This window comes from Corvus kubaryi, unplaced genomic scaffold (assembly GCF_017639235.1).
Source record: "Corvus kubaryi isolate FWS band 111438036 unplaced genomic scaffold, C.kubaryi_AGA036_p1.0 37357, whole genome shotgun sequence".
NCBI lineage: Eukaryota > Metazoa > Chordata > Aves > Passeriformes > Corvidae > Corvus > Corvus kubaryi.
This window is the reverse complement of record NW_024581117.1, coordinates 11,029,370-11,055,838: the sequence shown is the minus strand read 5'-3', so window position 1 is coordinate 11,055,838 and position 26,469 is coordinate 11,029,370. Positions and strand designations below refer to the sequence as shown.

The window sequence follows — 26,469 nt, the reverse complement described above, 5'->3', positions numbered from 1 at the left end:
TATTTGACAGAATTACACAGTACACAATCTGAAACTTTCTTCTTGTTAGGGGCTTGGTTAAATTTGAGTGTTTGACTTTGGATAAACTAAAGCTAACTACAGTTCTTTTTGTATTAAGAGTGATAAAATATAGTCCCAGATAAGTCTGTTCCCTTCCTGACACCTGTAGCTACATGAGATGGTGGCCTTTGTAAACTAAAGACTGATTTAGGTTTTTGGACTCTATTTAGTCTGAAAATCTGCCCTACAGCCTTCTAACCAGTGGTTAGAAATTGTCTTCTCATTTCTGATCTAAAGAATTTTAATGGCTAATCCATACCTAGTTGTTGAACCAGTAATTTTCTTAAAGTTGAATAGCTGTCTGTCTTTCCTTGTGTTTATTCCTGTTATATTGTCAAAATGTAGTTATCTATCCATCAATTTTAACTGTCTTAATTGTATTATTTTCCTTTCTTTTCATCTCCAAATGTCTTTCTTTCCTTGAGATACCGATGTTGAATTTATCAGTCATATTGTCTCTGTGCTATTCATGCCTTACTGTTTTCCCAGGGAAATTTCCCTAGGAAATACTGGAGTTGTGTTTGTGTCTTTCTCCCAGCAATGTCACACGGATGTGTCTGATGTTCTGTAATCAGTTGGTGTCCTTGAGTTCTTGGACATAGCTATCTCTTACGTGTGAGCTTCTAGTCTGTGTGAAGCAGAAATTCCTCAGTTACCCATATGCGTGACGTTCCCAATTTCATGCTGTTGTACTTCATTCCATTTCTTCAGTTTTTCATGTGATGCAAATTTTCCTGCATAAAAACAACACTCAGCTGAACTGACAATTTGTGTTTGTCAGCAAATTCTTTTAAAGTCTTGCTTTCTGTGCCTACTTCATTAATGAAAAGGGTGAGTATTCTTCAGTCAAGCTGAATCAAGAATCAAGGTCCTCAAATGCCATTTGAACTAGACTACTAATCTCTGTTCTTGAAACTACTTGTCTGCCCTGTAGTGAATTCTTTGCTGTTCTTATAATCCCTCTTTTCTTCATCCAAATGAGTAATTTTCTTTGTGGCACCATATCAGGTTTTTTTATAATCTTACAAGAAAGTTGTTGTTGCACACTGACTTAGACTGACAGTCCAGTTTATCTCTGGCATTCTGTTCCATCTCAAAGTCCTGTTCAAAACTGTACCTATGATTGAGGTAATATGCTTACAGTTGCCTAAGTTGCTTCTTGCCCCAGTTACACATCAGAGAACCATTTAATATGTTTAGTTTTGTTTAAATACATTAACTTGGTGTTACATGTACTGCTGCAAATGGTTCGAAGTATCTTGTCTGTTGAAATGGATTGTACGTTCTAATTCTTGTGAAGTCTAAGATTGACATTTTTTCATGTGTTTCCCCTTTACAATACTGTCTTTGTTGTTACATTCAGCACTATCATTCGTTATTGAAATTTGGAGCAGTGCAGCTCACTTGATTTGGGGATCATGCTGTTAAAAATATTACATAGCCACATCTAAAGAACAGTTACCACTTAATTCCATGCTTTCAGAGTTGGTTTGGACCATATGACAGGTCTTGCACACTCCGGCTTCATATATTTGGAGTAAAGCAGAACACAGGGCTGGACTGCTGTGGTAGTGCCATGAATTCACTGCTGAGTTCCAGTTCAGAAAAAACCCCCACAGTTTTAACAATAAAAGCATTTTCTTCAGTAAACTGCTATTGGGAAGGATAATAAAATACAGTGCAGAAAAATCAGGTGTTACAATTGATGAATAAATTACTTTTTAGTGGATTATACTTGAACACTTCTTCGTGGCTACAGTAGAAAAGAGATTGAGAACTTCAAAATCAACTGATTGGCTTATGGGTTTGAATCTCTTCAGCATCATTCTGTTGGCAGAGTAGCATTCCAGGTGTTAATTGGTGCTTTAATATATTCGAAGTAGGTATTTAGTTGTGTCATTCTGCACTGTTATATCAGGCAGGTTTTGGAGAAATTCCAGCTGTTGCTCTCTCAGTTTTGTGCCTTAGCCAGGGCTGCTAGTCTTCCTCTTTAATGGGAGTCTGAAAAGGTATTTTTTGTTTTAAAATGGGGAATTAGAATTTGTTCTCTCTGATTTTTATTACTTGGTTTTATATATGATATTATATATATATCTGTGAAATGTGAAATATTACTGGAAGGAAGATTGAGGTACAAAATGCTGGTGGAGAGCATTATTTTTTGAATAGGCTTGGACAGCATGGGAACTACCTTAGATTGTATCACTGAACAAAAAAGCACCATGATATTGGAGTGAGTTGCATTTAAATGGTCTATTTTCCCCATTTTTTCTTGATTTTTTTGGGTAACATGCTTTGTGGTACAGTGGCAAATACATGTTCCTGTGCCAGTGTGCCCTCTGGTGAACTGGGGGGCGAGATCACCAATTCTCTGAAAGTTTGAAACACTCCTACTTTTGCAGTGTACAAGAGTGCAAATATATATTCTTTCCTGAAACTTGCATAGACAAGACAGAAATTATTTTTTAAAATACTTTAAACAGACTATTACTGAGATTTGTTTTTTCTTGATAGAATGCTGTAAATAAAGGCTTTGTTGTTATTGCTACATAAAGCTGTTGGCAGTTTTCAGCTTCCACATGTGTTATTGAGAATTGGGAGTTTATTGCCATTGAAACACAGAATAAAGCAGTAATGCTTACGGACTTACGTTGCTGGACTGGTGGTTTACAGCTAGAAGGACGTTCCTTGTTAGCTGTCAGAATTGGTGCTGTGTCTTGTGCATAGGGAACACCAAAGAGTGAATATTTTTGCTGTCACATCTCTTTTCCCTCTGCCTGGCCAGGAAGTTTACTTTGAAGTTCCTGGTGCTCCAGACGTTTGCGCAGCGCGCGATTCCGAGTCCATCCCACCACAACCTGGCAGTAATCCTGGCAAGGGCTGCCGTGGTGCTGGGGGCGCCCGGCTCCCTCTTTGTGGCTGCATTAGGGAGAAGTCAGAGACGTGTGAAAAGTAGGCCAGGGGTCGGGGCGCTGCGCCGCGCCCGCCGGAATTGGAAGTGACAGACACCTCCCGGCTCAGCCGCTAATTTGCCTCCATGTTAAATGCCTCCGAAGACTCATTAAAATGAAAAGTTCTTGGGTCTCGCCGACAGACAGATTGAGTTATTGATGCTGGAAGCGGCCACCAACAGTAATTGCTGCCCATCCCCGAGCGAACGCCCCTTCTGGCATTCATGAGCAGCGCCAGGCTGACAGGGGTCAGGGGGGTCAACCCTACCAAAACGAGGCCAAGGAGAGGCAAAATCAGTGCTCTGTTCATCTTTGTGCAGCTTTGCTTTTGTTGCAAGTAACTATTTAGGTGTTCAAGCTGTGTCTTAGTCCTTTGAGGCCCAATTACGCTTCCCTTGTGCATCACCATTGAAAAGTTCTGTAAGCGGAACATGACCACAACTATTGCAGTCTGAAAAAGTGACTTCTTACTCTGTTTGGCTGTCTTAGCTGTGTGTTCACCCATGCTGCACGAGTAGAATTATATTTGTGGAGCAAATGGCATGTGCATATGGTAGTGTAATTTTTCAGGAGGAATTAATTTGCACACAGCTTGGGAATCCAGGATGTCACGATTTTGAATTGCAGTTAATGTTGTCTTTTTTGTTGTTGTTTTTGTTTTAAAGATGCAGTACTCTTCTAAGAGACAAAAGTAACGAGATACGTATATTAGGAAACGAAACTAACTGTTAAATTTAATACAAATTTGGTTTTCATCCAGCAGAGAGGCTGGGGTTTTTTTGCAACGAAGTTTCTCTACCAGCAGTTTTCAACAGGTGGCCTAACATGGTGTTGCTGTTTCTCCCCACAGTATTATGGGAAGTCACCCATAATTTAATTTTTATAAAAAATAATTTAAAGACGTTTTCGTTTCTGTAAAGAAAATAGTTTTCAAACAGATTAACCTGGTCATCTGTTGAATATTATGTCTAATAGCTATATGCAAGTCTAAAATTACACGGCTGTGACCAGTGAGTTGACAGACCTAATATTTTTTTATAGGAATGCGAAAACATCCCTGTGGGTTGTTACCAAAAGTGTGTATTTCAGAAGAACCCTGCTCTTCAGATAGATAGTAAACATGGCTAATGTTTTCAGTTACTAATGTTAATAAACACATGGGGGTTTTTTGTTGGGTTTGTTGGTTATGCTCAGCATGATGACCATCTTGAGGGTTTTTTCTTGTTTCTCAAATACATGAAGTTTTTTAACACTTTGTTTTATTGTATCTTTCAGGAAACAAAGGTGGAAAAGCTACAGAAACATCTTTGCAGCCAAGCACCAAATCTTGTATTAGGCTTCACTGAACAGACTGAGCTTAGCACTTGTCAAGCAGAAGGGCTGGGTGCCCTACACAGGAAGGATTAAAAGTGAACAATGACTCGATTGAGAGTTCATGAGCAATTGCTTGGAGCCTATCTGCTTATCATTCTCCATGTTCAAGGTAAATATGTACTAGTTGAAATAAGTTTATCTTTTTGATTTGTAACAAGAGTTGTGTGTTCTCCAATGGTTGAAGTAGGATTTTTTTTCTTTTGGAGTTTCTTTTGCAGGCAGGTGACTTTACTGGCCTGATGTGCCATATGGATGGTTCCCTAAAAAGAAGGACATTCTAGTGGTCATTCATTGTAGTATAGATTAGGTCTATTATAGCAAATACTTAAATAGAAACAATACCAAAAATGTGTAGTACACCATGGAGCAAGTTGGATGAGCAGCAGAAGTGAAGGTTTGACCTTCTGTATTTCAGTTCCATATATGTGTGAATATTTGATCTCTTTAAACTTGACCCACTGAAGAACTTGCAGTGTGCAGTTCCCCACACCTTCTGATGCTCCCAGCAGCCCGAGGCAGTATGGTATAACTAATCTAAATTAACTTGTTGTGCCATCTTGATGGGCCAAGGTGAGGCTATGGAACATTCACAAATTACCCTCGTTTTCAGTTAGTGAAGATACTCATTTGTATGTCTGTTGTCTTTCCAGACACCAATTATCAAAAACTTCTGGAAATCCAGTTACCATTAGAGCTTTAGCTCCTCTGTCAAATTGGGTTGAATTGAAAAAAAAATATGCAGCAGTGCCCTGCATGTCCAGCAGACACATACATGCCTAGTTGGTCTCTGTGTAAGAGTATTTGTTCTCCCAGCTGTGTACTCCTCATGTGCTTAAGTACACAGAGCTTTCCAGGTATTTTCAGGAAAATAGAGAAAACTAATTTGGTACTGCCATCTAAATACTTGAATATAAAAGTCAAATATACATTCTTATTCCATGCTTAGATCAGTTACTGCTTAGTGCTTGATTTTGAAATATTATGTGAGATATTTACTTTCAAGAATAGCAATTCAATGAACCTGTTGAAGTGGGGAGAGGAGGAAGCCTGGTAAGTACCCAAATGCCGATCTTTTTGTTCTGTTTCTGGTGTTAATCTGCAATATTAGATTAAAGGATGTAGTAGAGCTGTCTCTTTCAAGACTGTGCTTGATACATCCATGTGTATCAAGCACAGTTTAGTAATAGCCTAGTTTTGGGTATAGTTGAAGTCTGTAGTAGATTTACAAATATTTGCAGATTGCTGTAAGGTGCTTAGATTGGTAAGGGGAATAAATCAAAGTAAAGGAAATTTCATTGAGAAATTAAGAAGGAAATTTTCACTGAACGTTAAGTATTAGAACAGGCTGCCTGGGGAGGTTGTGCAATATCCACCCTTAAAAAGCCAGAACTTCACTGCAATGACTGAACAGCCTGGTCTAACATAGAAGTTGGTCCTGCTTTGACCGAGTGGTGGTACCAGGTGACTCCCAGAGGTCTCTTCTGCTCTAAAATACTCTGACATAGTGTTCTGCAGTGGACCTTGTTCTCCTTGTGTTCGAGTAGTTTGGCTGCTTCTTGCAGAAGAGACCAGCTTCTCCCCTTGTTCCCTTGAAGAGTGATGTGCTTTGTTCTTTTTGCTGAAGTCATGGTTACCCCTTTGCATTAGTCACCATTTATCATTTTACTCATAGGCAGTAGCAGCTGAAGGATTCTTTTTTCTCTCTAGATACAAATCGAAATAATAATACAAATATACAGGTCTTCTAGCAGCTTAAAATTAAATTACATTAACTCCTTCCACGATCACGTTGATTAATAACAGTTCAGTAGATAACTTCCGGTAAGTAATATAGATAAATTAAGTTTAAAGACTGAAAATTATTTTTCAGCTTCAAAGGAAGAAATTGCCTTATCTTAGAAATTTTCCTGACTTCCAAATCAATGCTGAGGGAGTTCTGAAACTATGGAAGAGTTGAGCTTGTGAAATGTTGTTAGTTCTTTGCAGGTTGCCTAAGGGCTTTTCTGCAAGTGTGCAAAATATACTTGGTTTCCAGGGGTGGTGAGGCAAAAACCAGTCAAGTCTCTCTGCTTTTCCCTAGATTCATGGGGGAGGAAAGAATTAAGATCATAGTAATAAAACGTTTAAAATTTTTATAGGAAAGAGACAATCTAAAGTGAAAACTATGAACAGTTGAAAAAGTAGTTTGAACAAGGAAAATGTATGCAGGATGTTAGAAAAATGCATCGTAAAACAATCAACAGAGGTGAGAAAGATTCATTATGAAGAATTTAAGAGGATTTGTGTGATTTACAGAAAGAGGAAGAAAAAGCTGAGAAAGTAGAAACCAGTGTGTGTACTTCCAGTGTCTGGCATCCAGCTTAATGGTTTGCTCTCTTGGGGTTTTTTTTGGAGGCTTCTTCAGAATGTTAGGAATTTCAGAGCTTACCAAGACCTGAGAGAATGATAAAAGCAAGTGTGTCTGTATAACTGCATGTATATATACATACCAGATTCCTTAACAGGTAACCTGAAAAAGCAAGTGGCTGCATGTGTTGATTAATGTGAAAATATTCTTACAATAACAACAGAAACCAGAGGCAATTCCATGGCATTATTGGTGAATAGCTGCAGTTTCTCAGGATGGTACTATGCAGCACGGGGACCCAGTGGTTACCCTTTGGGTTGTATCTTTATAGCTTTGGGACTTCTTCACTTACACTGAGCAATAGTCAGAAATAAGCCTGGGGTGCAGATGGCCAGATTTAAGAGCAGCCTCTTCCATTAAAACGTTTTTGTATTTCCTTTCTTGCTGTGGTTGCAATAGCTTTAAACCTATCACTTGCTCTGCATCTTCATCCACCTCCTTTTTCTGATCTAAGGCAAGAGGGTTTCAGCTTCAGCTGCAGTTGTGACTGCACTAAACAGGCTTTGTCTTCCCACTAGGGCAGGTTTTTCGTTCAGAGGACTAGTTTTACTTCTGAGTAGAGTCCTTTCTTTGTTGTTACAGTGCATTGATGAGCACGTCTGATCAATATCTGTAACAGTAGTAAAGTGCTTAACATCTACTTAAATATGTTCTCATAAATTCGGTACTTCATTGCTGGCAGTTTACTTCCCATGTGGTTCATCACACCTTTGTGTATTCTTCAGAGACACCACAGAAGACCAGCATTTTAATCCTTGTAAATTAGTTGACTAAAAATGTATTAATAGCACTTGATATGTATAAAGCTTTATTAAAAGTCAAATTTTAACAGTGTTGATATTAAATATTAAAATGGACTTAAAGTTTCCACAGTTTGTTAGTGAACTAAAAGAAAAAACCTGTTGATTTTATTTCATGCCTCTTAATTACTTTTATTCAAATACTTGATATGGATAAGGTATATATTAAGATATATTTTAAAGCCCTTAAGCATTTTCTCAATTTCAGGTGAAATAGTTACTGAATTTGTATGTATAAACTAATCTGAAACAAAATTCTAAAAGCTATAGAAGGAACTTCCAGTTGTCAGTAGCCAATTCATTACTTGAAAACACTAGTTCTTTTTACTGGTGATTTCCCCTATTAACGGCTGCATCTGTCTTTAAAATATGGGCAGCAACTGTGTTCTTACGAATTTGTCTGATTAAAGTTCTTCCAAGGGATTATTAAAAGTTGATCTATTTCTTTATTAGAATTTTTCATTTAGTTTTAAGTAACTTTATTCTTTAAAAGTCCATTTAATTTAAGTTGGAATGCAGAGTACTTTTTAAAAGTAAAATACACAAAATTTTCATGTCTCTGGCTTTTATATTGAGTGCATAGGAACAGAATAGTCTTCAGAAGTGACTTGTGGGGAAGTGGGTGAAGAGGCTGAGGATTGTGGGTTGGGAAGTAGAGGAGGCGGGGGCTGCCTGTCTGTGTTGAACACTGGTATAGCTCCTGGGAGAGCTGGGAGGGCAGGAGAAAGGTTTTAAACCAGTAGTCTGGGAACATGCTATGATTTTTAAGAACCAGTTCTGCTAGGTGGAGCTACCTTTAACATGCCTGGTCTTTGGAGATCACAGCCTTGATATATAAAAAAGCACTGTAGGGAGAATTATGGTTAGAATGCCAAACACAGTTAGCAGAAGCATTTAAGATACTTTCTTTGCACTCATAACAATTTTTCTGATTTTTAAAAAAATTTTGTGTTTTAGGAGCAAGTGCTAGTAATTCAAGCTGTGTCAGTTGTACTGAGGTTTAATTCATAACAGAACATGTTAAATCATTATGAAAGTTTGATAAGCAGAAAGGTGAAATGTGCATCCTAAAGCAAGAAAAAGTAATTTAAAACTACCACATAAAAAATGTCAAGGTATGTCTTTTTCATAAGGAAGGCATATCTAACATAAAGAGCACTGGTACAACTTTCATCTTTGATGAAAAGAGCACAGTGTGGGTGAGCCTGAGCGTCAGTACCAGCAGGGAGGCAGGTGAAGGGGCTCTTCTGACAGATTCTTCTTACTTAAATACTGAATTTCTTGGCGTTTACAAGCATGCATCAGAGTAGCTACAAAGAAATGCCTCTAGCACTGTATTTCTGCTAGGACAAATCCCTTTTAAGGATAATGTAGTCTGGAATAGAAATGTTTTTATGGCCAATTTCTGTATTATGAATTTAGAAAGCTATCAAACAACTTTACTGCTATGGGTCATATTGGACCTTTATTTGTGGAGAAAGAGAGGAGACAATTAATTAAAAATTGCAGGTACAATTTGGCTTTTGTGTTTGTGTTCTTTCACTTGCTGCTGTCTCTGTATTTCATAGAGCTGGTTTTTTATGAGTTACACAAATTTTTTCTTAGATCAGAAGACTTAATGAAATTATATCTGTCTCCTGGCATTGAGTTGCAACCAGGTTAACTCGGGTTTTAGTGATTAGTAACACTGCAGTGTCACGCACAGTACATTTTTAAGTTTTATCCATATTAATATTCACATTTGAAGCATGCTTTCAAGTAGACTTAGGTTTCTAACCCAGTGGGATTTTTAATATCCTGTGCTTCTTTGAAATACATTTTATAGTCTTAAGTTATTTTCTGGGATTGGAAAAAGTACTGCTTTGAATAATTTATCTTTTTTGATCAAAGGCTGGATATGATATATTGGCGGGTGTTGTTCTATTTTAACAATTTGTTTTATTATTAACTTTTGTAATTTTTATTTATTTTATTAAAATAAGGTTCAATTTTAAACAGAAAACCATTTAAGTGTTGTCATATCTGTAGCAGTTTTTTACACTTCTAGTAGTCTACATTGAATGCAGTGTATGATGGGGCTGAGCAAATGACAAAGTCAGAACTTGAAGTCTCATCAGCTTTTTTCTCATCAGCATCTTACACTGTTGCAGTTAAGAGAGGAGAATGGTCCACCATTACTCTGATATTTCACTGAATGTTGTAACTTTGTAATGCAGTAAAATACACCTTACAGAGCAGTTTGCATGTTCAGAAGTCTATGATGCTGTAGCTCCCAAGGCTGGATAAACAGGCCAGAAGTGAGCCAGGATCTTGAATAAGCCCTCCAGTGTGTGATAGTTCATTTGTTGCTCGTGTATATTATTTTGCCACACCAGCTCTGTGCAGTTTGCAGGTGGAGGTTAGGAAATTTGCTGTGCCTGAAGTCTCTGGGTGCTGCATTTCAGAGCACAATATATGACACACATTTGAAGGTTATGTGAGATTTGTGTATGTATGTTTCTTAGCTGTACTGCAGAGTGACAACTGCATGTATCATGGAAAAGAAGAGATTAATTACATCATCAAGTAGTGTAGTGTCACAAGATCCCTAAAACATGATCCTCTCTTTCACTGTCCTGCTCCCAGGGGGAAGATGTGAATGTCTGAGAGCTGGAGCTCTGGGGGTGAGGAGATAAAGCTTGGAGGAAGATGTTCTTTAGGCCTATCCTTAGCTCTCTCTTGTTCATTTACTCAGTATCTATTAACCAGGAAAAACAGCAGTGAAGTATCCTGTGAGTTCAGGACCTTCATCTGCCCTCTTAACATCTAAGGTGGATGGAAGCCAAGTCTTTCCATGTTTGACTACCATCCCCATACCTACCAACTTTAAGATGGACACTAACCTGTCTTGAAGTGCTGAGGATGAATTACAGTACTGCAGTAAAGGATACAGTTAGGGATAATATCTAGGTGGAGACAATTAAAAATTGTTTCCTGAAGTAATCCCAAGTATCCTCAAAATTTTCCTATTCTTTTCCCTGGATACTTAAACTCCTGTCTATGAAGAGTTCTCTTTACAGTCTTAGAGAGTAAAAATACAAGAGTGATTTTTTTTTTCCCCCCATTCTTTGTGCAGTGCAGGTATTACCTGTAAGATGAAAGCAGGCTCCTATGGAGTTTCACATTACAAAAATAATGAAATTGTAGTCTGTTTGTGCTTTGAATAAAAATCTTTGCCTATAGAAACTGTACAAAAGACAAAGATGCTGTTTCTTTGAGAATACAGTTATCTATTTTGGATTTTATTTGGTATCTACTCTTCATAAATCTTGTAATGCAATCCATCATAATAACTGAAGAGGAGAAATGTATTTCATGTCACTTATAGTATAAAAGGTTGGTATTCTTGTAGTCATGCTTCAGTGTTAGTTTGCAGAGAATTATACTGCTTTAAAAGATGCAAGACCTGCAAAAAAATATTGTTCTTTCTGTTCTGAGCTAGGAGAAGCCATGTTTTAAGGGTTTCTTGGATTTCTCCTCTAATAAGCTGAAAAAATACTGCATTCAGTGATCAGAGTAGGAAAATGGATGAGTGACTGTAAGATGCTGGTCATAAAGTACCATAAAGACTTTTAACGTGTGGAATGTCCCTGAAGATAAAGGGGGGGGGTGGGGGGGTATAACATCAATTGGGAAAGATGCCATAGTCATTCAACAACATTAGAAAGACCTTATTTGTACATATGCAGTGGCTTTTCCTTTAAATATTAAGTAGAATTACCTGTTTCTCTGAGCAGGTAAGGATCTCTTAAATGCGAATACAGAATGTCATGTAATGTCTGTAGCACAGTATTAAAATTACCTTTCAGTTTACGCTGGGAAGAAATATGTGGAAAGAGAGGGGGGTGGATGGAGGAGCTATTTCATATGTGCAGAATTCCTTTTGGTTAAATCAGAAATACCTACAATCTACTGTTATTCTAGCATTAGATCTTGTTTCTTGTTAACAGTCTGTACATATCAGGACTGTTTAACTTGGGCATTACTGAAATGTTGTTTGAAGACCACATTAAATAAAACACTGCTCTGTGATTTCAGTGTTTGGGTAAATGGTGTATTTCTCAGGATATTCTCTTGGTTGTATCCAAAATACCACAGTTGCATTACTTTGCTGCATTGGACAGTGCACTAGGTGTGCTGTATTAACCAGATGAGGAAATCTGTAAGTCTGCTGTTTTCAGGACAGTAGGATCAAATTTCACAAATATTTAATTGGGCACTTGTCTGAATGACATAGTAGATGTTACAGTAGAGTGATACAGGTGGCTGTATCTGCACAAGGTTTTAATCAAGTTTTTTTGCCCATGTTTTAAGCAAGGTACAACAGGATGTTAATGTTCTCATCACTCAACACCTCGTGTTTGCTAGGTTTGACAGGAAGCCACACAAATCTGTTGAAAGGGACCATGAGTTTCCTGGTCAGGTTTCTTTTCCTTAGAAAAACTGAAATTTTTATTGTAACCTCCATTTTTTTACTAATAACTGAATTTGTAAAAGCCTCTGCTGGTCCTGACTGGCTGTTGGCTTACCTTGCACACTGAGCCTTACACAGAGCCTTGCTATAATCTGTATAAGTGTGGGTGATAGTTTGTTCACAGCTCTTCTATCTGTATTTTGTTCATACCTTGAGGATTTAGAGCCAAGGTGGTGGGCAGAAAGAGACTTCCTGTTGGTAAAATTTTGTATGATAAAGCTGAGGGAGATGGGTAAAGATGTTATCATCTCCTATAGTAATCACATAGCATATTTCAAATGAGGCAGATAATGTTCCTAAATTTTTTCTGGATGTACTTCACTAAGAAGAAAACAGATGGATGTTTTCTTCTGAATGCCTACATTCACAAAAGCACTTTCATAATATGAACAAGAGCAAATGATGTTTAACTCTGCTGCTGTTGAGAAACTGAAGGCTACTTGGAACATGATGTAGCCCTGTTTCTATTCTGTGAAAGCTTGTTTGGATGGATGTTCATGTCATTTACTGAAATTTAATTTGCAAACAAGATTTACTTTAGCTGTGTTTTGAAGTACTAATGCATATAGAGATCAAAAAAACCAAGAGATTTTGGAGTTATTACTGCTCTTCCATGAGACTGCGAATCTATAAAAAATTACTTCAGAAAATTAGAAAATTGCATATTAAGTATGTTCAGTCATGCATAAAATTATTCTTGTTGTGGTTATCAAGCCGTCAGCATTTTGGTTTTCTAAACACATGAATGAGAGAAGCTTTCTTCAGAAAACTCTAACCAGTTACACCACTAATTTTCTTCCCTACTTCAAAACGAGAAAATATCTTTCTGTTTATATGGATTATGGTTGGAAGATCTGCTGTTAAGGTACAAAATATTTCAGCTAGGTATTTCTAGAATAAAATTATTAACTCAGATTTCTACCATAATCTTGGGAGAGGAGATTGTCCCAAGGAGACAAAGGAGAGGAGGTTGTTCAATTCTTTATTAATATAATTACTCTGTTGTCATGTTTTGCCTGTAAAACTCTTGAACAGTTATCAAAGAGATGCAAACATTTTTTTTGTTGTTATTTTTTTCATGTCCAGGTCAAAAGCTAGACAGCATGCTTCATGGTACAGGAATGAAGACAAATTCTGACCAAAAGAAACAAGCAAATGGAGTAACACTTGCTCCAGAGGACACCTTACCTTTTCTTAAGTGCTACTGCTCAGGACATTGTCCAGATGATGCTATTAACAACACATGCATGTAAGTGTTGCATTCAGCATAGAGAGGCTCTTTGAAGAGGATCATTTTGGGTTTTGAGAGAGCAAACTACTTTTAGAGGCTGACCAAGGTTCTCTCAGGTGATCTGACCATAATTTATTATGTTCTGTGAGGGCTAAAACTCATGGTCATCTCTGTGTAAACAATACTGTTTTCACCACACCTTAGAACCATTTGCAACTGGTCATTTTAAGTCCAGCAACGGCTTTGAAGGACAGAGGTTTTAAGTAACCCTGTGATATTTTACAACTGGGTGAGTATTAAGTGACCCAAATCTAAGCCTTCTGACACAACCACCTGTTTGCTTATTTCTTCAGCTAGTAGTCAAAAAGGTAATGTAACCAACATAGCCATTTCCTGAGAATTCCTCTTGTTACATGTTCAATAGTTACAGACTATGAAGGAAAGGCAGCGGAAAATAAAGAAAAGCCTGTGGACATGTAGAGACAGGAGGGGAGTGACAGGAGGGGAGTTTTCTCTCTGATAGGCATAAGAATCCTAACAGACTCATGCACACAGGTTATGTGCTTGCTTAAGGTGGTTTTTTTTCATGTCCTGAAAAGTCGTTGTTTTTCCTTTTTTTCTCTTCATTTGCAATTCCATGTTCAAGGCCCTTCTGTTTCCTTCCTTAAGAATTAATATACACAGTTGAAAACATATTACTTGCTCCTGTACTCTGAGTCTTCACTTTAACATAGTATTCAGTCTCTCGAAGGTGTCACTTGGCAGATAAGGCAGTTTTTATGGAACCCAAGGAGGTAGAATAAACACTGCTGTCTTTTTAAATGTAAACATAGGCGGTAACTTACGAACCGTTTGGAGCTGAGAAAACGTTCCAGTATTTTGTCTTTCAAGCCTCTTGGTATTTATTTATTGGTTTTTATTGCCCTCTAGTGTGTGCAGTCAGTATAGGCCTTACTAGTTTTTGTCTGACCTAGTAACTGATAGGCCATTATGCTGATAATAAAGCTATTAGTTAAAAACACAGTGTCTATGTGCAGGGTATCTTACGGCATTATGCTTTCCATATCTGCATTTCTTTGAATTAATGTAAATAGATTTTTGGTAAACAAAATTATTTCTAAATTTGTTTTCCTTAGTATCTGTGTTGAGGGAATGAATGAATTTTTGTGAGAGAGCATCTGTCTAGTGTTCTACTTGAGAATACTGTGGGAGTCTTTTATTCTCAACCTGGATGGTAACCCCTGTGTTAAAAGAATTTTTATAGAAGTTTTCATTCTAGAATTCTTAATGGGTTCATGGTCAACTAATGCTGCATATTAAATGACAAACATGCTGGTAAAGCACACATGATATGTTTATTCCAGAACTAATGGGCATTGCTTTGCTATCATTGAGGAGGATGAACATGGAGAGCCCACGCTTGCTTCTGGGTGCATGAAGTATGAAGGTTCAGACTTCCAGTGCAAGGTGACAAAATGAGATTTATACCAATGCCTTACTTGGTTTCATTTTTATGCCTCTCCCTCTTTTATATGGCATTCTGAAGATGTTTCTAAAGCAAATAGTGCTGCTATGATGAGTATAAGAGAAAAACTTCTAAAGAAATTGGGTTTTCTGTCTTAAGAGCAGTATTTATTTAACATATGATTTAACTGGTTTTGACTAAGCTCAAGACCTTTCCCATGTATGAAATAGCAACTTAAGTAAAAATCATCTATTTCTGTTCAACAAGTAAAAAACGTTCAATGAAATGCTTTTCATGAAATATAAAAAAATGCAAGATCAAATGTAGGCACTCAGAGATTAGATGATGTCTGTCTGCCACTGCAGAGTGATCTCATACATTAAATGGTGTGGTTGAAGTGCCTTCTAAATAAAATAGCTTACACTTTTGTCTGTGCTATGTTGTAGCTGTAGCATCCCCTGCCCTGTCCCCATTTTAGCTTCAAAATCCAAATGTGTATCCAATTCTCCTTCAACAGGACTCGCCTAAAGCACAGTTACGTCGAACGATTGAGTGCTGTCGTACGGATTTCTGCAATCAGGATTTGCAACCAACATTACCACCTCTTGATAGTACAGGTAAACACCTCCTGTATGTTCACACTGCTACTAAGAAATGCTGTGTAGGTTCTGGTTTTCCTGATCAACAGTGGAAGTAAGGAGAAAATATGATTACAGTATTGCACAGATCTGTTTTTTCCCTTATGAAGTAATTTTTGTTTGAAGCTCTGTACTACACTTCATTTTCTGTTTTCAGTTTTTCTTTTTTTGCCACTTTCAAGTTAATCTTTTCCTCCATCAGTCACTCATGGTATTTTTATTCTTGTTTTTAGTGTGCTCATATCTTCATCTACATGTGATATTTTGATCTGTTTTTATTCAGTTTCCACAGTCTGATCTCTTTTTAAAATGTTTTTCTTAATCTCTGCTGTGCTTTTACTGTTATGAATGCCATCATAAAAGAAGTATTCTGACCTTGTTAACACCTCTTTATTGCAAACTCATTCTCTTCTTTCTGTTGTTCCCAGTGAAAATAGTTTGTTTTCATGAGCTTACTCATTCATTGCTAGGCAAGTCATACTGGTTTAACTGTTGCTTTATACCTTCTCAGAATCTTACTGCTCTAAATCCTTAATTTCTATTTCTAACCAGCAAGAGTCAACCAAAACAAACAACTCCAAAATCCTTTTTTTTTTTTTTTTTTCCGTTATCATCATCCAAATGAATTTATCTTTGCTTTTCTGATATAAATACTTACTTCAATACACGGTATATGAAAACATACCTAAATAAACTGTTTACAGTATATGTTTAATTAATAGACTTTGGAAACTCTCCTTTTTTTCTTTCTATTTTTTTCTTTCTTTTTTTTGTCAAATAGATGGACTTTTTGATGGCAGCATTCGTTGGATGGCAGTGTTGATTTCTATGGCAGTCTGCATAATTGTCATGGTCATCTTATTTAGCTGCTTTTGTTACAAGTAAGAAAGCACTTTCTTTATTGGCAACATTTTTAATTTTGCAAATCTGTGTAAACAGAACAGTTACTTTGCAAATGTTCACAGTTAATCATATGTAGATTAGAAGCAGTTGTAATTTAATTTCACATTTCTGTGGGTAGCAGTTTCCATCACTAGGTAAAATGAAATGTTCATGGCAGAGAATTTAACTGAATTTGGTCCTTTTCCCTGGCTATAAAGTATTTACAGTTTTGTAAGCTACACAGAACTTTGATGCTATAGCAGCTGGTAAACAGGAATATCTTCATGCTTTTTGTGCCTTTGGGTGTTCAGTCACTTTCAACAGTTAAATTTCACCTGCTTCTGAGATTTTCTTTTATCTGCTGTGTTTCAAAACTAAGTAATTGTCCAGCTGAACTATGGCAGTTCATTCAGGTGCTTCTGCAGCCGCAGCCCTGTGCTGGAGTGGTCACTGTTCTAGCAGGAAAGGTTTCCAAGGAAAGCTGCTTGTGTCAGCCTCAGCTGCCATGGTTCGAGGTTCTGTCTGTTCATTTAAACCAAAATCAGCAATGTTGTGCTGGTAACACTGGCTGAGAGCTGAGTATTAAAAATGCTGGATTTCCATGTAACTCATAATAAACTGACAGACCCGTACATGCATTACAACAGCTTCTTAACATTAAAAAGCTATGGAAGTTAAATTTCAGGAAAAGAAAAAAGATACAGTAAAATCTGATTCTCTTTTTTCTTTTGAGAAAACTTCTATATTTAAATAGCTCTTCTCCTAGATCAGTTTGCTACATATTTTAAGTGTTTTGGAGTTCAGCTTAACTTCTGTTACTTTTGCAGGCATTACTGTAAGTCGATGGCAAAGAGGCACTGTTACAATCGTGACCTGGAACAAGATGAAGCATTTATTCCAGCTGGGGAGTCATTAAAAGACCTTATTGACCAGTCACAGAGTTCTGGGAGTGGATCAGGACTGCCACTGTTGGTAAATCATAAACTAAGATTTTTCTTCACTGGATTTCTCTCCATCACGTACAAAGTTTGGTTTGTATCTAATGCCTAGAACAAAGCAGTTTGCTCATACAAAATGCTCATTATTTTATATGCCATTATGATGAAAGATGAAGTACAAAGTGAACAAGTTTAAAGCCAATCTTCACATAATTAAAATGAAGTGCGCAATTGAGTATGTTACAGAATCTGTTGGTGTCAGCAAAATTTAAAGAAAACTTAGAGCCTTCAGCCATTAAGATAAAAATGCAAGAAATGGCTAATAGAAGTATCAAATTGAGTGAACTCAGAGATTTTATTTTCTTAGTTTCCATTGACCATTAAAATAGATTTTGTTTTTATTGACTGATAGAAGTGTACAGGGAGACTTCAGAGCAGCCTTCCAGTACCCAAGGGGGCCTACAAGAAAGCCAGAAAGGGACTTCTTACAAGGGCATGTAGAGAGATAGGACAAGGGGAAATGGCTTTAAACTGAGAGTAGGTTTAGATGGGATGCAATAGTAGGTTTAGATAGGAAGCAGTTCTTGACTGAGGATGTTGAGGCACTGGAACAGGTTGCTCACAGAGCTGTGGATGCCCCATCCGTGGCAGTGTTCAAGGCCAGTCTGGATGCGGCTTTGAGCAACCTGTTTTGGTGGAAAGTGTTCCTACCCATGGCAGGGGGGAAGTAGATGATGTTTAAGGTCCTTACCAATCCAAACCATTTTGTGATAGTTGTTCATAGTTTTTTCTTTCACCATCCTATATAATACTTGCATAAAAATTAGCCAGTGAGACAGATGACTATTTATAAATCAGAAATAAAATGCAAGAGAACATACCCTTCAATTAGAAGATGTGCTGACTTAAATCTTCTGGGGTTATTTTTATACCTTGGAGGCAGCAATAATGAGTCCAAAATTGAAATAGTGAAAAATTCCATGGAACAAATTTTACAATGGGATCAAAATTATAACAATCCAAATTTGATAAATAGCCTGGCCAAGTACTTTTGGTTAACTGCTGTTCCCTCCTCCACCTTATACCTTCTTATTTCTTTTTCTTTTTTTTTCCTAATTATTTTTTTGTCTTCCTTAGGTTCAGCGCACTATTGCCAAACAAATTCAGATGGTGAGGCAAGTTGGAAAAGGACGGTATGGTGAAGTGTGGATGGGCAAATGGAGGGGTGAAAAAGTGGCTGTCAAAGTGTTTTTCACCACAGAAGAAGCCAGCTGGTTCCGAGAAACAGAGATTTACCAAACTGTCCTCATGCGACATGAAAACATCCTTGGTAAGGCAGGAGAACACTGCTTGGCTACTGGAGGGGTGGCATGAGGGTGGAGGAGCAGGAGCTCTTAATGGATGGCTTGAGGGGTCTAAGGCAGCTTCTGTGGAATAACCAGATGGGTTTCCCTTAATGTGTGCTAATAAAATGCTATTGGAAGGATAGAATCTTGGTTGGAAACATGTCTGCAGTCTCTTTGCTGGAAGGCTGGACTGGTAACCTCATGTACATTAAATAGAATCAGAGCTAGATTCTACATGATTAGTTTTCATAAGGGGACCACATATCTTCTGATACAGTACAAGACATTATATCTGTAGGAATTATTACTAAATCTACTGCATAAAAAATGTATGTGCAAATAAATAGTAACTTGGTTTATACATTCCATAGGTTTCATAGCAGCAGATATTAAAGGCACTGGCTCCTGGACACAGCTTTACTTGATCACGGATTATCATGAAAACGGATCATTGTATGATTTTCTGAAATGCACTACCCTGGACAACAGGGCTCTGCTCAAACTGGCCTATTCTGCTGCGTGTGGCCTGTGCCACCTGCACACGGAAATCTACGGGACACAAGGCAAGCCTGCGATTGCACACAGGGACCTGAAGAGTAAAAACATCTTGATAAAGAAAAACGGAACCTGCTGCATTGCAGACTTGGGTCTTGCAGTCAAGTTCAACAGGTAAGAAATCCTCTCTAATGGGAAAACATTATTGTAATTTTATTTATTTATTTATTTGGCATCAGATACCCAGGTTAAAAGGAAGATGGAATCATTTGGTTGCATGCTTTCATTTTTTTTTTTTTTTTAGTTTTGAGAGTAAAATGTTCTCAAATGCTGGTAGACGTCATGATGAAAATTGGTTGTTAAGAAACAATGAAAATATTCTTCTTAGGGAAAATAACAGTTTTGTAGAGGAAATGGAGACTAATTTTTTATTCAAAACTAGCCTTTTACAGTAATGGCAATCATATAAGTTCTTTCATAGGAAATTTGAACAGCATATAGGCAGTTGAAACATAATCGAAGATCTGATATTGTAATGGTATTATTAAATACTTTTTCTTTTATTGGTTTAAGTTCTACAGGGACAGAGAATTGGTTTTTTAGTGATTGTGCCATACAGTATTTCATACCTTGTAATAGTCCACAATTCAGTAGCTTCCTAATGTTTTCATACAGTGACACAAATGAAGTTGACGTTCCCTTGAACACGAGAGTGGGAACAAAACGTTACATGGCTCCGGAGGTCCTGGATGAGAGCCTGAATAAAAACCATTTCCAGCCGTACATCATGGCTGACATCTACAGTTTTGGGCTGATCATTTGGGAAATGGCTCGGCGCTGTGTCACAGGAGGTAAACTTCTAAATATTCTGTATAAAATCTACCAGGCCCTTCCCTCACTTTAGCAATGCTTCACCAGGAAATAATATAATTAGCTTGCTGTATGATCAGGCTTGTATTCTTTAAAAGCGGTAGTAATAGTCTGACACATATTTTTGTGACTCATCCTGGCTTTTCTTTTGCTCTTCTTTTGTATCCTTATACATCTTCACCTGTATTCTTCTTCCATCTTATATTTCTGTGTGCTTCTTTGTAGCATGTAGTGGATTAGAAAAAGCCAAATTCAGCATTTGGTATCAAAATCAAAGGCACTACAAGGAATTATTGTAGCTACTAAAGTTAATAATCATAATATTGGAGCTTTTATGATTGTTGTAGTGAAATTTTTAGATTTTTACACAGTAAAACAGTGTGGTGAGCTTAACTTGGCACAAAGTTAATTTTTGTTCCTGGCTAAGGAAATCCTAGAGTAGATATATAGATTTATTTCTTTTAATTGTTCTTAATCTTTCACAATTATCTCCAGGTATTGTTGAAGAGTATCAGTTGCCATATTATGACATGGTGCCAAATGATCCATCCTATGAGGACATGAGAGAAGTGGTGTGTGTCAAACGCCTACGCCCAGTGGTATCGAACAGATGGAACAGTGATGAAGTGAGTGTGCAGAGAGGAAAATCTACTTCAGTTTGTTCATTAATATAGGAGGGTATTTTAGTTTAATAACTAAAATGTTGTGAAGTAGGGACTGCATTCAGATATTCTGGTACTTTGAAAACCTCACAGCAATAATAGGAGAAAGACATGATTGAGATCGATTCAAAATACTGTATTTTTTAATGTATCTTTTCAGTGGTCTGAGGGGAAGATACCCTTAATCAGCATCCAAGTGTATGAATACTGCTCTACTTGAGATCATCTATTTTAGATAGTGGAATATATTCAGAGTTTTAATTGGAGCTAAAACTTAAAAGAATTTTTTATTGGCTTTATTAGTCTTCATGTATATAGCTTATTGGTTTGTGGCATAAGATATTTCATGAAAGATGAAGCAGTTCCTTTGTGGATTTCCCCTTTCCTTTTTTCCTTTTTTACTGTTACATCCCAGTACAATCTGTGATGTAACTAAAGTATTTTCATTTAGATGTGTTTTTAAAGGGCCACAGCTTGAACACAGTAAATAAGACATAACTATTTCACATAGCAAATTAAATATGCCATATCCATTCTTCACAGAGTCCTTGACTTCCTCTCTTCCTCTATGAATTCCTAGTTTTCTCCTTTTCTTTCTTTTTTTTTTTTTTTTTTTTTTTTTTTTTTTTTTTTGTGTGTGGACTGCTGACTGTTGAACTGTTGCCACACCTTCGTTTTCCCTGAAGGAATTTGCTATGGTTTCCTGTCATACACATGGAAATTTTTCTGTTTATTGCTACCATATTTGTACCACTGTTCATGAGTTATACTGAGAATATCTAGTAATGCATCATTGGGAAACTAAATCTACACTTTCATTAGATGCAGCTACTGTAATACTAGGCAGTGAGAGGGAGGGAAGACGAGGATTGGCATGTGGATATTGGGTTTGGGGTTTTTTCCTTCAGTAGATCTCTTTAATAGTTTTCTACCAACAATTCTGCAGAAAATTTGGAAGTTGCACATTTTTGGACTTGAAAGTTCTATAATTTGAGCTTAACAGTGAACCAAAACTATACACTTTGGATGTAGCAGTTGTTACAATAGTGTTCCTTTGCTTTTCCTTTTGCAGTGTTTAAGAGCAATATTGAAGTTGATGTCTGAGTGCTGGGCTCATAATCCTGCCTCAAGGCTCACTGCCTTGAGGATCAAGAAGACACTTGCCAAGATGGTGGAATCACAAGACGTAAAGATTTGACATAGGAAATTGACTTTGGAGAGCAAAGCTGGACTCCCTAGATCTTTTCACTCAAATGTGGGTGAGGAAGATAGAAATAGAAAAGAGGAAATAACTGAGATTCAGTATATTTTCTCAGCACACTTCTACAGGCTGCTAATTAAATCTTTCAGTACTTCATAGACCGTGATACTGAGAGCCTCTACACACTACGTGCTACATATATGGACAGCCTTGAGAAAATACACATTTTGTTTTGGTTTGAGCTGCATTGAGACTTCTATCATACTTAGTGAGTCTCCAGTAAAACTCTGGGTACTGAATTGAATGTTCAGATTACAGTGCTTTCTGTGAAAGCCTAACAAGCTATATGGATTCAACAGAGATGGAGAATATAAGCTTTTTTTTTTTTTTTTGCCTTCTACCTGATAAAACCTAGTCAGTCCGTACCAAGTTCTGGTGAAACAGCCTGTAGGTTATGAATCTGTTTGTGATACTACTCCGTTTAACAGTTCTTTATGCCTTTATGTGTGTGCCAGGATTATTTTGCTGTCATTTGGAATATATAAGAAACCATTTAAATGAACAAAGTTTTATGGTCAGGGCTCCATGCATTTTGTGGCTCCACAATCAGAGATTTGCTACAGAATCTTTTGCCATTAAGTTATCTTCAGAAATCTCAGTTTTAATTTTTTTTCTGGTTTTGTTTTGGTCATGAGGAGAACTGCAAAAATGTGAACCATTGATCAATTAAGGAATGCCTACCTAAATCTGTAAGGAGCTTGAAACAATCTCTTCTAGAGTTGTAGGCTGCCTTGGTCATCTCACTTGCCGTCTAGAAAGAGCTCCATAACTGGATCTCTGAAATTTGTCATATTTTTTCACAGTGCCACATGCAACCAGCATTTTTGCCATAAAATGCTTTACATCTTAGCAGAAAGACCAATGACAATGTGTTTTGCCTTCCTGCTGTTTTGGGACTCAGTTGATAGGTGTCTGTCATGCTCTGAACTTCTTTCCACAAAGGAGGGGATTTGTCAGCTGTAGCAATGTGCTCTTTCATCATTTGACAAAACTAGGCAGAAGGTGAGTTTTGCAAGGCTTGAGGACAGGTCTGGTTTACAGAAGAGGGAAGGCAGGAAGCTCTGACTGCTCTGAAGATTAGAGAATGCAATAAAGGTCAAGACCAGGAGAACTGGGTACGTGAACTGTTGAAGATCAGACACAGCATGCAGAAGATTTGGAGCTGGGTTGCTCTGATGTAGACACAGGAGGCCACATCTGTGGGCCACTTAGTGGAAGTGAAGATTTGAGACAAGGTAAATCAGTGGGTGTTTTAAGTTCTAGTTAAGTTTGGGAGGAATGGCATTGAAATTAATTCATGAAGATATACAGTAAACTAGCGGAATTGCAAAACTTGGTTTTATTGTGCCAACTGTGTAACCTGCACAAGAAACTGAAGTTCCCCCATTTTCACCACTGACCCACACAAGTTGGTTACAAGCCAGAACCCTCCATGAGGTTACTCAAGGCAGAATTATTGATTTATAACTCCTTTGGCACTTCTACTTGGAAGTTAGAAAATAGTACCATGACTCAAGCTGAAGCTTCAAAGCATGAATCATCTGAAGATTGAACACACAGTATTGGAACCATTGAATCTATTTGATAATTTAAGTGCCTATAACTTTGTACTGTAAATCTTGTTCTAGATAACTTTAAAAAGGGAAGTTATTTATACAGTGTGTTTTGTGCTTTAGTTAAAAAAAGAAACAAAACAAGAAATGCCTACTCCTAGGTACATGCACACACACACATGCCATAGTTGAGATTTGAAGAAAAAAAGTTAAGAATAATACCAAAATTGATGAAAAATGTTAAAACTTCAGATTGATTTATGCCGGATTATTTGTTGTCTTGAAATATTTACATGGAGATTGTTTTGATGTGTTTAAATTTCCCTTGAAAATACAACTGATAGAAACAATGTAACACAGAAGTAATGTGATTTGTGAACAATTACAACCTTCTAGCATGTTACTTTTTTGTTTTAATCCTGTAGTTCCCATAATGTAAATGGTCAGGCAAAAGATTGCAGTATTTTTATTTTCTATTGTGATGTACAGACTTTATTTAACAGTTCTACATATTTTATAGAAAACTAGCTATTTCGAGGGACTTTTTTTTTTTTAAATAAAGTCATTACTTTTGTTTAGTAATGCCTTTAAGTATTAATATGTATCTGGCTGAGAAGTTCATAGGTATGTCAACTTTAACTTATTTGAAAACAGCAAGAGATATATGATATTGTGCCACATTCCTCATGATAAAGGGCTTTTAAAAAAAAAAGTTTCTCCGTCCATTGCCAAGAAATATATGATGATTTTGAAATTGTCAATCATGTCTTCGCGCATAATTTTTGCACAGGTAGTTGGAAACTTTTTGGTATAAGCCAAAACCAGTAAGGGATAAGCTTTCTTTTTCCTTCTCTAGAATTTTTATCAATAAGAAGGAAAAAATGTTTATCTAGGTACCCTGCTAGCTTAAGCTTTCAAAGCATGGAGGTCTGTTTAAATTAACCCCATCCTATGTAGAATATGCTGTCATTTCTTTTGGAAGTTGCCACATCATTATTAGCTGTAGACATGTTTTGTGAAGATTTTTTTAGTTCATTTTTCCCAAGTCTTCAGGAAGCCTCTGCTGGAAGTATGAATTTCAATAATTTGTAAATTTTCACGGGTTTTCTTTTCCATTGTTTAGGCATTTGCAAGGCAATAGGATGGTTAGACACCTTAGGACCTAAACTGATTTACACGTTTACTTTAATGTAGAGGGAGCCGACTGCCACAAAGATGATTTTTCAAGAGGGAAAAAAAAATCTTTTTTTGCCTTAAACCTAATTTTTCAGCACTTCAGTTACTCTGTTCATACTCAAATGTATCATGCATGTGTAATTTTTATTGCACTGAACAGGAGCTTCCTTGATTCCAATACTCAACAAAATGTTAACACTAAAGGGTGTCTGTACTGGTACTTTAACAATCATTTGGGAAAAATAAATGTGCTCAAAGCCAGCCCATTAATTTTTACATAATTAAGCATAGTTAATGCAGACTCCAAAGGTAAGTTGTAGTTTAATGCAATCCTGTTGAGTTCAGAAGCCTTTAAGGTCAGAGAGGGTAATAGGATTCTTTTATTTGACTGTGATTAATCTCATTTTGTTGGTCAAAATTTTAAGCATTTGTCATCCATTAAAATGACATCTTTGTCATTTTAAGCATTTGTCTCCGAAACTGGCAAATGTGTTTTCATTTTTTTTTTTTTTAAATACAAAAATAACTGTGTGGAAAATACCTTGGGGAGTATCAAGACTGTGCCTTGGAAGTTCTTAAACAGTCATATGGAGGGGTTTTTTGTGTTTATTTAACCTGTTCCATGTGATTTTAGTTAGATGGAAATAATTGGAGTTACTTCATTCTTATTGTTACAGCAACTAAAAGGAAAGTTTTTGTGTTCCTGGTAACTTGTAAGTTCCACCAGAAATGTGATATTCCTGCAGAGAAAATTAGGCTTTGAGTTTATTCTGAGTTTTAATTAATGTGATTTTTCCTCAAGAAACAGTTTTCCCAATATCCATCACTTTTTCCCAATTATTTTCTTAAGTAGTCTCTTTTGAAGTCCTGAATGAAATGTAAAATTAATATTTTAAGTTACCTCCATAGTAGTCTAGAATCAAATTTTAGATCTTGATCTAAATGACCATTTGAATGTGTTTATAAAACAAATCATTTGGATACATTTCATCTACTCTCTCTTAACAGACTGTATTTTAATGGTCCAAAGTGTTTGAAGAGCAGAGATATAAAGTTAAAAAACATTCTTTTGCTATTGCAGGTATTTTTAAAGGGAAGTTACATGCTCGTCTTCTTTGGAATACTAGAATGATTTAGCCTTTCCTCACTCTCCTGACAGTGCCTCTGAGTCAAGTCTGTATCCCGTGCCCACAATCTTTGTTCCAAGTAGGGGTGATGTCTAAAAGCAGCTGGCAGTGTTGCACAGTACAGTGCTTTATGGAGCCATGGTGCTCCGCCTTGTTTGTACAGCAGAAGTAGAGGGCACATTACTTCTGGGTTTTTGACAAATCTAATGTAATTGTTGCTTTGTAATATTTTACTGTTTAATGCAATTATAGAAGCCCACATCATGTAGTGACATTTGTGCTCTGACATGACATGCCCAAAATGAAATGTACTATATTGTATACAAGAAGAATAAATAACATTGTAGTTAACCTAGAGAAGATGTAAATAAAATATGAAAGAAGAGTGGAACAAGACAAATGGTCACACTCTTGTGTGTGTTATATGCCAGAAGTGTAGAATACTACTTTAAAAATGTAACACACTAATGTATTTTGTACAGCATCTGCTTTAGAAGGTGCCTTATTGAGTTTACCATGAATTGCTTGTTCTGTACACAGATTATGTCCAATGTATCATTTTTAAGTAAATAACCTTATTTTAGTACACATTAGTAATGTGTTTTGTTACTATAAGATTTTGCCTTAAAAATGTAAATGACTTGGAAATCATAATACTGTAACTGAATAATTCCCTACTTTTTCATACCTCGTTTATGGTTTTTTCTCCCCAGTCTCTCA

General features: G+C 36.7%; 1 protein-coding gene across 2 annotated transcripts in view; it reads left to right on the top strand.

The window, feature by feature from the left end:
* The window catches only part of BMPR1A (bone morphogenetic protein receptor type 1A), a 37,183-nt gene extending 10,848 nt beyond the window's left edge, over positions 1-26,335 (top strand). The window contains exons 2-13 of one of the 2 annotated variants that reach the window (XR_006016905.1): positions 4,287-4,494; positions 13,192-13,354; positions 14,701-14,803; positions 15,319-15,418; positions 16,221-16,320; positions 17,149-17,293; positions 18,397-18,589; positions 18,977-19,274; positions 19,776-19,951; positions 20,466-20,596; positions 21,705-23,128; positions 25,704-26,335. Coding sequence is in view for 1 of the 2 variants with exons in the window: in XM_042033257.1 (XP_041889191.1) it covers positions 4,428-4,494; positions 13,192-13,354; positions 14,701-14,803; positions 15,319-15,418; positions 16,221-16,320; positions 17,149-17,293; positions 18,397-18,589; positions 18,977-19,274; positions 19,776-19,951; positions 20,466-20,596; positions 21,705-21,830 (1,602 nt within the window). In the remaining variant the exon portion in view is untranslated. Of the gene's footprint in view, positions 1-4,286; positions 4,495-13,191; positions 13,355-14,700; positions 14,804-15,318; positions 15,419-16,220; positions 16,321-17,148; positions 17,294-18,396; positions 18,590-18,976; positions 19,275-19,775; positions 19,952-20,465; positions 20,597-21,704 lie in introns of both variants that reach the window. The other variant, XM_042033257.1, reaches the window with a different exon arrangement.
* Positions 26,336-26,469: the final 134 nt, after the last annotated feature.